Genomic DNA, 14,318 nt, shown 5'->3' with positions numbered 1-14,318 from the left:
TAAGTTGAGAGTGGTTACAATATAAGTATTTACTTTCAAACTCTGGTAAGTTGAGAGTGGTTACAAGATAAGTATTTACTTTCAAACTCTGGTAAGTTGAGAGTGGTTACAATATAAGTATTTACTTTCAAAATCTGGTAAGTTGAGAGTGGTTACTATAGAAGTTTTAAGATTCAAACTCTGGTAAATTGTGAGTAGTTACAATGTAATTATAAGTATTTAGATAGTAGTGGTTACAATACCAGTATTTAGATTCAAACTCTAGTAAGTTGGGAGTGGTGACAATATATTAGTATTTAGATTCAAACTCTGGTAGGAATTTAAATAGAAACGATGTGTTTAAGTTGCAATTTTGTCACAAATGACATAAATGGGCACAAACCAGAACATTTAAAAACATACCATTTACAAACCTGGCCACATATTCTCGAAGCAATCTTAGCGCTAGGATGTCATAGAATCAATGTTAGCAGATAAGAAACTAGGACATCCTAGCGCTAAGATAGTTTGGGAATACTTGGCCAGATTGCATAAACCAATACTTACACATAATTACACATAATTAAAAAAAACCATAGCATAAATGTAAATAAGAACAGGTCAGGATGTGCTCAAAGCAGAACTTGAGGGCTCTGCCTTGATTGTTTAATTATTGAATGACCGGACTGGGGATATTTTAGATGTCATGAACTACATGTTTGGAAAAAGTAACATTGCAAGTACATATTATTTACTCAATATTGCTTTCAGAACATTTTTTAATATGGTATTACATGTTTGATGTAGGCCTACCTGTACCATTTAATTTAGAGGGTTAGGATCATGCTTGCTTTCCTATTTTTCAAACATCCTTTCGCCTTGACATTATTTTTGATTCAATCAATACTGAAAAACAACAATATTCAAAAATTTTGGGCCCCAAAATTTGAAATATCTGGCACTATTTCTAGAATTATTTTGCCTGGGTAGGCTTATCCCTAATTTTTACTGTGTCATGTATGTCTATGATCAATATAATTGATTTACAAGGCTTATTTTAAAACAAAAATCAATTTGGATTTTCAAATCATGAATGTAAGCGCTTTGGAAAAATCTCCCGATTTAAACTTAGTGATAATTGGCAAATAATTATGAGTCACAGTTATCACAGGGCCAATGTGGAATAACAGTAAATTATTTATAATGAAAATATTTTAACCATATCACATCAGTTGCTTATTGACTGCTACCAATGTATTGTCAAACTGTTGTTTTGGATTTCAGGTTTTGTTATTTGGTTCGGATCATTAGTAGATTTTTTTTATTGTCATAGTATCAGGCACTGAAATAAAAAATTATACATAACATTTTTATTGCAGGTCATTTTTTCACTAATGTCATGAGAGCTATTAACACCAATGACCAAACATTTATACTTATATTCTGTTGACCAAAAAGTGTTGGTAAAAATCACAAAACTCAGAAATTGTAATTGTATTTTACAAATCGACTCCATGTGAGGAGTAGGCCTATTAGCAGTATTTATTTTACAAGAATCTGCGACATAGATTGTGTTTGATTACTCCTCCAGACACCTCAAATGACATGGCATAGGTGAAAGCACCTATTATCTAACATTCTCCGGGATGCTTCATTAAATGATTTTGTGGGAATCCCAACACTTAGATAATTGTAGTTTATAGAAGTCTTGGCACAAGTTGGATGTTCACATTTGTTTTCAGCTCTGGAGCCAGGCCGTGCTCCTCATCATCAACTGAGCCATCCTTTCATATCAAGACTACTTCCTGTAAACTTTCAGGGCTCGCTTCTTTTTAATTTATGTCTTTATGTTAGGGTCTATCAGATAATTGATATTGTATTTTTATTTTTTGTTTCTTTTAATGGAATCGGAAGACTTTTTAAAATACTCTGTTAATGATAACTAAAAGGAGTTAAATGTCAAATGATGTCCATAACTGCTTGTAGATGGCAACATCTGGGAGTTCCTAGTTAGAATTACAAATTTTAGTTCAGGTGAGACCATATATGACAGCTGCCTACTGCCTATGATTTATAACATTTGTCTACAACCAATTCAACGTTGAAAATTGCAGTTGCATAAAGATATTGATTGATTTGATCTGCTCAAGTATATAAAGATTTTATTGAAAGAACATTGTTTTGTCACATTGTTTGTGTACTAGTCAAAAAGGTGAATGAATCACTCTAAGTAGATGGTAAAAGTACAGACAATACATTCTTATCTAATATGTTTTTACTGTATTACATTTGATTTAAGGTGTAAAAATCTGCATTTAGTTTTAACTAGATTTCAATGAAACTTCCCTGGTGAGATATGGTAATTGCCCAATGAATGAATCCCTTTATTGTATAACCCTGAAACATATCTATTGGATGCTGATGAGTAAATTAATCATGAGGACAGTTTGTTTGAATGATATATAATCTGGTAGAGGTGGCCTGTGTCAGAATTGTGCAAGAGAAGCTATAAATGTCACCATATTTGGATCCCTTCAAATTGTGTTGGGTTTCAATGGTATACGTGAAAATCAATATTAATTTAATTCAATGCATACTCAATATGAACTAGAGCATAAAGGCTTATATTAATATATATATATAGTCTCTACCTGTAGCTGTAATATTGATCTTTAAATTGTCACTTTTATTGAGCTTGAAAAATAGAGTATACTTATTTAGTTTGTCAATACAGGAGTACCATCATTGCCTGTTATTGGTTAGTCATTTTTTTTATTCTCTTAACTGAAATTTAAAATTTTATGAAGGGTTTGAGACAAGTTTCTGCGAAATGCACAATCTTTCAATACAAGATTTCCAAATGAGGCAGTTTAACAACTTTCAAATCCTATCATTATCTATTTCATCATCACTATTTTCTATGAATGATTTTTTCTATATTATTTCTTTTGATGAGGAATTATTGATGTCTACAATATCTTTTTATCTGTATTGTCAATTATTGTATCGTCTACAATCATCCCTCTCTATATGTATTGTTTACATTCTTCTCTTTCTATGTATTGTCTACAAACTTCCCTTTCTATATGTATTGTTTACAGTCTTCTCTTCCTATCTATTGTCTACAATCTTCTCTTTCAATTTGCATTGTCTACTATCTTCTCTTTCTATTGGCATTGTCTACAATCTTCTCTTTCTATTGGCATTGTCTACAATCTTCTCTTTCAATTTGCATTGTCTACTACAATCTTCTCTTTCTATTGGCATTGTCTACAATCTTCTTTTTCTATTTGCATTGTCTACTATCTTCTCTTTCTATTTGCATTGTCTACAATCTTCTCTTTTTATTTGCATTGTCTACAATCTTCTCTTTCTATTTGCATTGTCTACAATCTTCTTTTTCTATTTGCATTGTCTACAATCTTCTCTTTCAATTTGCATTACTACTATTGGCATTGTCTACAATCTTCTCTTTCTGTTGGCATTGTCTACAATCTTCTCTTTCTATTGGCATTGTCTACAAACTTCTCTTTCTATTTGCATTGTCTACTATCTTGTCTTTCAATTTGCATTGTCTACAATCTTCTCTTTCTGTTGGCATTGTCTACAATCTTCTCTTTCTATTGACATTGTCTACAATCTTCTCTTTCAATTTGCATTGTTTACTACAATCTTCTCTTTCTATTGGCATTGTCTACAATCTTCTCTTTCTATTTGCATTGTCTACAATCTTCTCTTTCTATTTGCATTGTCTACAATCTTCTCTTTCAATTTGCATTACTACTATTGGCATTGTCTACAATCTTCTCTTTCTATTTGCATTGTCTACAATCTTCTCTTTCTATTTGCATTGTCTACAATCTTCTTTCTATTGGCATTGTCTACAATCTTCTCTTTCTATTGGCATTGTCTACAATCTTCTCTTCTATTGGCATTGTCTACAATCTTCTCTTTCTGTTGGCATTGTCTACAATCTTCTCTTTCTATTGGCATTGTCTACAATCTTCTCTTTCAATTTGCATTGTCTACTACAATCTTCTCTTTCTATTGGCATTGTCTACAATCTTCTCTTTCTATTTGCATTGTCTACAATCTTCTCTTTCTATTGGCATTGTCTACAATCTTCTCTTTCTATTTGCATCGTCTACAATCTTCTCTTTCAATTTGCATTGTCTACAATCTTCTCTTTCTATTTGCATTGTCTACTATCTTCTCTTTCAATTTGCATTGTCTACAATCTTCTCTTTCTATTGGCATTGTCTACAATCTTCTCTTTCAATTTGCATTGTCTACAATCTTCTCTTTCAATTTAATTTGCATTGTCTACAATCTTCTCTTTCTATTTGCATTGTCTACAATCTTCTCTTTCAATTTGCATTGTCTACAATCTTCTCTTTCTATTTGCATTGTCTACAATCTTCTTTCTATTGGCATTGTCTACAATCTTCTCTTTCTATTGGCATTGTCTACAATCTTCTCTTTCTATTGGCATTGTCTACAATCTTTGACATTGTCTACAATCTTCTCTTTCTATTTGCATTGTCTACAATCTTCTCTTTCTATTTGCATTGTCTACAATCTTCGGCATTGTCTACAATCTTCTCTTTCTATTGGCATTGTCTACAATCTTCTCTTTCTATTGGCATTGTCTACAATCTTCTCTTTCTATTTGCATTGTCTACAATCTTCTCTTTCTATTGGCATTGTCTACAATCTTCTCTTTCAATTTGCATTGTCTACTATCTTCTCTTTCTATTGGCATTGTCTACAATCTTCTCTTTCTATTGGCATTGTCTACAATCTTCTCTTTCTATTTGCACTGTCTACAATCTTCTCTTTCTATTTGCATTGTCTACAGTCTTCTCTTTCTATTTGCATTGTCTACAATCTTCTCTTTCTATTGGCATTGTCTACAATCTTCTCTTTCTATTGGCATTGTCTACAATCTATTCTTTCTATTGGCATTGACTACAATCTTCTCTTTCTATTTGCACTGTCTACAATCTTCTCTTTCTATTTGCATTGTCTACAAGATTATCTCTTTCCATGTATAATTTACAGTTTTTTCTTTCTTTTTCTATTGTCTACAGTCTTTTCTTTCTATTTCTATTGTCTACAGTCTTCTCTTTCTATATAAATGGTCTTTCTTTTTATGTATATCATCTACATTCTCTTTCCTTTTGTATTGTCTACAGCTTTCTCTTTCTATTTATATCATCTTCAAGTGTCTCTTTTTATTTGTATTTCTATTGTCTACAGCTTTCTATTTCCATTGTCTACAGTTTTCTTTTTCTATATGTATCGTCTTCAAGCATATCTTTTTATTTCTTCTGTCTACAGTTTTCTCTTTTTATTTGTTTTGTCTAAAATCATCCCATTCTGTATTGTCTATAGTCTTCTCTTTTATATGTATTGTCTTCAGTCTCATCTTTCTATGTATTGTCTTCAAGAATTTATTTTAATTCTCTACAATCTATTCCTTCTATTCGTGTTTACTGCAATCTTCCATATAGTCCTCTATGTTTTATTTACTGTCTTCTATTTCTATTAGATTTGCCCACAATCTTGGACTTAGCATCGAATGCAAAATCTAGTTTGCATCTAGTGACAGTTGTATTTACATGAAATGAACCACTGATTTATTAGTGACTGTTGTATTTTCCTGCAAAAATATCTAGAGAAGTCATTCAAAATAATTTTTAATTATATATTTTAGAAATATATTTTATCAATTCAGTCATTGAAAAGAGTGAAAAATATTGTAGTATTAATTATTTTATACACAGTATTCAAGTATGATGTTATCAAAGTTAACTAACTTTTCACATGAAGACAATTCTATTCTTGATTCACATAACCATCATAAAATAATGCAGAAAAAATAGAATTGTCTACTAATTCAGCATTTGATACATAAGATTTCTTTTTTTGTTAAAATGATAGTGTGAAATGTATGCTGCCAAAACAATTTTGACAGTAAAAATTTGACTGTTTGAGTGTTTGTTGTTGTATGCTGATTTAAGCTAAGTTTATGATACCCCTTTTATGACTTGATATCTGAACGACAACCTTTCCATCAAATAAAGCTTTCAATGGCCATAATTTAGTTATGATAGTTCTAGAAATCGTAATATTCATCTCATTAAGGTACATTTCCGTGTTTTTGACCCAGAATATGTGTTTTGTCTGCTAAATTTATTTTTCACTGCACCTTGTTTAGTCAATAGGTTGTTCTGTTACTGGAGAAATTAAAAACTATCCATCGGTAATAGGTACAATTTCCAAGTTTTCGAAAGTGATTTGCACATAAGTCAATGGTCAAACTACTAAATATCAATTTTCACACTGAAATACTTAAAACTATCAATAAATTGATCAAAATCTGAATTTAAATGAAGTTACTACAGAATTAGATAGATTTTGAAGAAAACACACTTATTTCCCCCAAAAATACTTCTCATTTACCAAAAAAAAACCTATCATTGATTTTATCAAAGAATCCAGCTAAAATTGATGTAACAAGTCTAAAGTGATATCTGTGACCAATTAGTGATAATTAACCCTGGTTGACAATGACAAATTTAAAAAATTATCTTGGTACCAAAAAGTTTAAGAAAAAATAGTTTTATGAATATAGTCTTCTATTTAATATCTCGAATGTGATTAAATAATAAATAGAGGTTTATATCCATAAAAATAATGTTTCTTAATGTGCTGTGATACTAAAGGTTTAAAGCCTATGTTTCAATTTGATCAAGCTTAATTAGTTATAACAATTAATCAAAAACAGAGTGTACTAATTGTTAATTAAGCAGTTTGACCAAGTGTTGGTGTTTGTCTTTATAACAGCTTGATATTATTAGTTGAAACCTTCAGAATAAGTAGGAGACATATTTCTACAATTTGGTGGTTTTTTTTGCTAAAAAATCTGTACAATTTTTTTATTTACTTTTGGCGTTAAAATAAGAACAGCTGGAGTTTTTTAGTTAAAATTTTCAGATATGTAAAGGGACTCAGATATTGGTATAATATATATTTTTTTTCAACCAACAAAAGCTCCTTTAAGTCATCTCATAGCCTTCCTGTCAGTCAGATGACAATAACCTCTCTGCCATGCAATAGCTTTTACTAAACAAAAAACCAATCCTCCTGCGTATTCTACCTTTTAACATCTGAAAGTGAAACCAAGCTGATAAAATCAGTGGCATTCAATGTTCCAAAAAGGCCTAAATGCCCCAATAATTATTGTCTAAAAATGTAAATAATAAAATTCGCTTTAATTTTCCATCTCATTAATATAGTTCAGATTATTTCTTTAATCATTTATCTTTTATTAACGCCAATTATTTCCTCTCAGTCTGCTTTTATTTTGAAATAATTTGGCATGATTGACTTGCTGATACTGTCTCACAATGCAAAAAGTAGTTAAGCTTGACTCATTTCTGAGTCTGCAGCCTACCATGACTATTATATTAATGTGTAATTTAAAATTTTAATTAAATGTGCAGTAAAGCATGAATTTTGAATATTATACAATATTGAGGTAGTCTACCAATTCTAGGTTTTATTGTCCATGTACAAAACTCTCTAAGCATTTGTCATTATCAAGTGACAAGGATTTGAGTGTGTAATATATATTTGCATGAAAAATTTTTTGTGAATAGTATTTTATTTGATATTCAGTTTTTTTTTTAAATTACATTTCTAAACAGTTGTTATATACGCCACATGGAAATGTGGACGTATAATCGCGTCAGTCCGTCCATTCACATTTCTTGTAGGCGCGATAGAGGCTACAGTTTTTATCCAATCTTGATGAAACATGGTATGCATGTATATATTGATGAGATCTTGGTCAACTTCGAAAGTAGAAAGAATTGGATGACCGGTTTCAGAGTTATTGCCCTTGACTTAGTAAAAACGCATCAAATTTGGCTTGAAAGCACAATAGAGACTTCAGTTTTTATCTGATCTTGATGAAACTTGGTATGCATGTCTATATTGATGAGAACTTGAGTTCGAAATAGGTAATAATTGGATGAATGGTTTCAGAGTTATTGCTCTTGACTTAGAAAAAACGTGTCAAGTTTGCCTTGTAGGCGCGATAGAGGCTACAGTTTTTATCCGATCCTCACGGAGCTTAGTATGCACGTATGATTTGATGAGATTTCAGTTGAGTTCGAAATTGGTAATAATAGGATGAAGGGTTTCAGAGTTATTGCTCTTGACTTAGTGAAAACTTGTCAAATTTGGCCCGCAGGCACGATAGAGACTACAGTTTTTATACAATCTTGATGAAACTAAATATGCATATAAATATTAATGAGATCCTGGTCAAGATAGAAATTGGTAATAATCGGATGAACAATTTCAGAGTTATTACCCTTGTGTGTACAGCGATGAGACATGTTTGAATTTGATTATAATTTGATGAACTGTTTCAGGTTTTTGTCTTGACTTATAGATGACTTTAAGATTATTTGAAAATTCGTTATTAAGCCACTAAAGATTTTGTTATCATTTCTGACAGCTGGCAGTGGGCTATGTTACCTGCCTGGCAAAATATCTTTCACATAAGTCATTAATAATCAGTCTTGGAAAATGATATTAGTAATCAGTCTTGGAAAGTGACACTAATTTTTCAAGTATGACATCTATGATCAGTTTTTCAATATGACATTTATGATTAGTTTTTCAATATGACATTTATGATTAGTTTTTCAAGTAAGACATTAATAATCAGTCTTGCAAAATGACATTAGTAATCAGTCATGGAAAGAGACATTAATTTTTCAAGTATGACATCTATGATCAGTTTTTCAATATGACATTTATGATTAGTTTTTCAATATGACATTTATGATTAGTTTTTCAAGTAAGACATTAATAATCAGTCTTGCAAAATGACATTAGTAATCAGTCTTGGAAAGAGACATTAATTTTTCAAGTATGACATCTATGATCAGTTTTTCAATATGACATTATGATTAGTTTTTTAAGTAAGACATTAATAATCAGTCTTGCAAAATGACATTAAAAATTAGTTTTTCAAATATGACATCTATGATCAGTTTTTCAATATGACATTTCTGATTTTTCAAGTTTTTCAAATAAGACATTAATAATCAGTCTTGTAAAATGACATTAAAAATTAGTTTTTCTAATATGACATCTATGATCAGTTTTTCAATATGACATTTATGATTAGTTTTTCAAGTAAGACATTAATAATCAGTCTTGCAAAATGACATTAATAATCAGTCTTGCAAAATGACATTAAAAATTAGTTTTTCAAATATGACATCTATGATCTGTTTTTCAATATGACATTTATGATTAGTTTTTCAAATAAGACATTAATCAGTCTTGCAAAGTGACATTCTTAATCAGTATTTCAAAATTACCAGTTTTTACAATAAGACATATTAAAAATCAGACTAATATGACTTTTATGATAAGTTTTTCAAATATGACAGTAAGAGGGTAAAACAGAAGGCTTTGTCAGTTTTTTTTATACGCCCACATGGAAATGTGGACGTATATTGCCGTCGCCCTTGTCCGTCGATCCGTCCAGTTTTTATCTGATCTTCATGAAACTTGGTATGCATGTCTATTTTGATAAGATCTCAGTTAAGTTCGAAATTCGTAATAATCGGATGAACGGTTGCAGAGTTATTGCCCTTGTCTTAGTAAAAACACGTTAAATTTGCAATTTGCAATTTTTATCTGATCTTGATGAAACTTGGTATGTATGTATATATTGATGAGATCTCGGTCAAGTTTCAAATTGGTAATAGTCGGATGAACGGTTTCAGAGTTATTGCCCTTGACGTAGTAAAAAACGCTTTAATTTGCCTTGTATGCATGATAAAGGCTAAGATTTTTATTTGATCTTGATGAAACTTAGTATGTTAGTTGCAGTAATAGAAACTGCACATAACATTTATAGTTTAATATAAATTCAAAATATATTTCTATATTGGTCTACAATTGATGTATTGAGCACTATTTTAACAGTGAGTTACCAAATAATATTATGTAATAAATTAGACTCAGACAAAGTAGAAGTTTGATCTTGATACCAATTGTTAGATGTTCAACAAGAGTGATTTTTTATTTGAATCAAATGAACTCATAATAAAGTTTCAAATACATTTTATTTGTCTTTGGATCCTTAAGTACAGAATAATTAGAATTTAACATTTTTACATAATTATCATATCAAGATGAACTTCAATGCTCTTCCAGAAAATGACACATCAAAATCAAAAAGGTTAAAAACCTGTGGATTAGAGGTTTCAAATTCATAATACAGAAAAGCTACAAGTAGGCTAATTAATTAATTAATAATATATACTGATTCAATTTGATGTAGTTGATATATTTGAATAATTCAATTAAATTTTTATGAAATAGACCAGCAAAAATCAAGACACAGTTAACGCATGGCTAATATGGAATGTTGGTGAATTGTATAACATTTTCTAATATGGCATCAGTAGCCTATAAGCACTAAACTTACAGTCTATTGTATTATTTTAGTGAAGGTATTCTTGCTAATGTTAGGTGAGTTATTTACAAGGCTAACACAATATTCAGTGTTCTAGGCCAAAAAAATCTTTAATATTTACCATCCGCATGCCGCGGTGGGCGTATATGGCTGTGGTCCACTATCTTTCTTATTCCAGACGCTTCATAATAAAACAAAACACAGATAAAGAATTGTGAATGGAATAATCCCTAGGATGCTTTGCTAATTTATAAAAATTTGGAGGGTTTTTCGATACACAAAAACACAATAGACATACCTTCAGACAAATAGAACTGTATGTTTAGAACAAATCAGTTGTCCATTGTAAATCTCACAGGCAAATGTTTTTTATGTTTTTGCTCAAATCCAACAAGCTTGGGCAATAATGTTTTTACAGGAATCATGGCCGAGGGAGATTCTAGAAATTAACAGGCCTTAAAGTGTCCTTGATTATCAATTTTTATACGCCCACATTCTACTGTGGATGTATATTGTAGTCGGTCTGTTGATCCAATATTAGGTGGATGGAAATGTATATTGTTGTCACCACTGTATGCCTGTTCGTCTGTTTTATGTTCATTTTTGGAGATATTGCCTTTGACAACTTGGTATATTTATTGATTTTTAGTTAGGTAATAATTGTTATTGCCCTTGACTTTGTAAAAATCCTTCAAATTTGGATTTTTAGCATGACAGAGGATACAGAAACTACGTTACAAGTGGCTTGTGTAGAAATAGTTTTTGTCAGAATTATATAAATTAGGTTCATATTCTTGGACATAATGTGACACAGATTTGCCAGAGTTAGAGTCCTAGATACATTGAAAATTTATTGGGTAATTGAGCGTAGCTTGTGCTTGTGTAACGGCTTGTTCAAATATGATATTAATAATCAGTTTTTCAAATATTACATTTAAAATCAGTTTTATTATTTCATGATTCTGTTGTTAATTAGCAAACGTTTTTATACAAAATTTAAAATTATTGCAGCGCTTAATTTTATACATAATATTTTCAATTGTCAACAATTAGTCTGTGACATGCTTGCAATAATTTATTTTTTTGTTTTGTAGTGTTTGTGGTTACAATCAACGACTTTTTTAACGCAAAAAATCAGAAATATATGATAGTATGACTCTCTTTCTCAATAACAAATTACGTAACATTTCAACACATAATTTGTCATCATCATATCAGATGAAAAAGGGGGATGATTATAGCCAGAGAGGTACTAGACAGAGTTGGAGATGCCAATTCAATTGGAAAATTCATAAAACTAAGTATTTATTGAAAAACGCTTAATCTTGATATTAAGCGTTTTTCTATAGTTAATTGCATATTTATGGATAATCACTAAGTTGCTTGGATTTATCGGATTATATAAAGATCCTGTTATGTTATTTATGACACCAGGTATATTTACTGGCTCTTATTCGCCAAGTTTAAAATTCGTAAATTTTATGTTAATTCTAAGACGTATTACTTTAATATAGCTATATTTTTAGATGTTGTGTCGAGAGTCACGATTTAATTCTGGAGTTGATATTGAGTTCTTCCTTGTGAATTTTGAGTAAATTTCTGCAAGAATGGATTGTTTGTCCCAGAAAATATGGTGAGAATGGAATTTAATTATGCTCTGACAGGGCATCTAATCAAATTCCCTATAGAGTCAGGTATAGAATCTTCTTTTCTGGTCGATGCTGCATTTTCTTTTGTATGGCTAAAGATAGAGCGGGAAGTTTCTCCAATTGTGGTGAGATAATTATTGTTGAATTGGTCTGAAAAGATTGCTTCAGATGATGAATTTCACTTGTACAATGTGATGCATGAAGAAAGGAAGTAGAAAAGACAAAAACTGTATAAAATATATGAGCAAGACAATGCTGTTAATCAAAATCTCATCCAAAGTGTACAAAAAAGTTATATAATAGTGCCATTGGTTGTGTTTCGAATAAAGTAAGCATGGTCTGTTTCACACCTGCCAGTACTATTTAGGTAGTAAACCTGTGTTTTTTAAAACTCTTGTTAATGTGAAGCAGCCACATACTTCCTTCCTCAGACAAAATATTAGAGGTTATTTAGCTAATTTTTCTATTGTGGCATATGTACATTTGAAATAAAACATGAAGTTTGTCGCTTTGTCACATGAAATTTTCAAATGAGGGTGGAAAAATGTTGAATTGAACAAGATTTTGGAACATTGTTGTTATAAGATGAATGAGGGAAAGAAAAGTTGAATGAGTTTTAAGAACATGGTTGTTATAAGATTAATGAGATTTAGGAACATCGTTATGTTATAAGTTAAATGAATATAAAATAAGGAAACATGGTTGTTGTAAGTTAAATGTATATTGAATGAGGAAACATGGTTGTTCAACAATGTTTTTTTATATTATTTCAGACTTTTATAGGGTATTCAAAATCTATCAAGTAAATCGGGTATACTTCTACCATGATTTAGGAGAATAGTTGTTATGATATGATAATACAAAAATATTGCTAAATATTGTGATATTCACACATCCCTGTGACACAAAGTCCTAACCAGTAGGGCATCTTAACCTTCCATATTACCCACTTATATACCTGTAGGCTGTTTATTTTATTTTTGTTTTATTGTAATATATTGTCAAATTTTTTATTAAGAGGGAATTAATTCAACACTGCTTTATCTAATTTTGGGAATGTTACAATAAGGATGGTGTATTGTTTATAAAATGTAAGTAATGAATATTACCTTTAGGACAGGCTTTTAGTAGACAGTTACTTAGATTACAATGTAGACTAAAATTATCAGAATATATACAAAAAGATAAAAAATTTCGATCTAATTTTAATTACAATCAAAGTGCGTCTTGATAAAGAATGAATAGTGGGATATCCAAAACTAAAGTAGAGCAATATGCTATCCCACAATTCCTTATTTTATCAAGATTTGGGTTTTACATGACAGGCTTTGATTGGTTTGAAAAACATCATTGTGATGGGCCTTTAGTAGAAAACTATTTAGACTAAAAATATCAGAAAAGAAAAAGGTACAAAATCTAATTTTAATTAGATTGTAGATACCCATACAAGATGTACAATTTAATGCTATGTATGTTTGAGCATAGATAATAAACTAGTAGAATTCAACACATAAAAACAACTGGTCCACTTGGGTCTAGTTGTTGGATGGAACAATAAACCAATGCCCTGTGTGCTACAGGCTGTGCACGTTAGAGATCCCTCGATAGTTGGAAATCGAAAAAGAGCAGGCTAATGCTGCTGTCTTGGCAACATTTTCCTCACTCACGCTGCATGACGTTGTCCGTCTTCATTAGTCCACATGGTAGAGAAAAGTATGACATTAAACTCCATTTCATTTCATTTTGATGTTTGGGTAGAATAAAAAGTTATAGTAATAATGCAGACCAGGCCACAAATTTTTCAAACAATAATGATCCTGACGTCCTGGATTCTTTAACTTCTAACACTTATCTCGGATGTCCTAGCACTAAGCTTGTTTCGAGATTACCTAGCTAGGGCTATATTGTTTAACTACCTCAAAATTTAGTGGACTGTTCTGAATTGTCCTTGGATGTACTTAAATGTCTTTGCTAGAATTTACTTAAATATATCAAATTGATGTCACTCTTCTAATATCCATGTCCAAAATATTGGGTTTCATTTATTATTATACATATTAAGCTTAGGAGACAAACTGGTTCTTTTAGCAAACTTAATACCACTTTGAAACTTGATTTAGCAACTGTAAATGTTGCACTACGATATATATTTTCATTTGAATGCACTATAAAAGCAAATT

The 14,318-nt window shown here is 30.5% G+C and overlaps 1 protein-coding gene across 1 annotated transcript; it reads left to right on the top strand.

Moving 5' to 3' along the window:
• Positions 1-2,944: 2,944 nt before the first annotated feature.
• On the top strand, positions 2,945-3,742 carry LOTGIDRAFT_103790 (hypothetical protein; the record flags this gene model as incomplete). Its single annotated transcript, XM_009053167.1, has 1 exon — positions 2,945-3,742. A coding segment is annotated over one exon (798 nt), but the record flags the coding sequence as incomplete, so codon positions are not given.
• Positions 3,743-14,318: the final 10,576 nt, after the last annotated feature.

The sequence above is a fragment of the Lottia gigantea genome (genome assembly GCF_000327385.1).
Source record: "Lottia gigantea unplaced genomic scaffold LOTGIsca_2, whole genome shotgun sequence".
Lineage (NCBI taxonomy): Eukaryota > Metazoa > Mollusca > Gastropoda > Lottiidae > Lottia > Lottia gigantea.
Note: the sequence above shows the minus strand (reverse complement) of the source record. Positions and strands in the feature narration are given on the sequence as shown.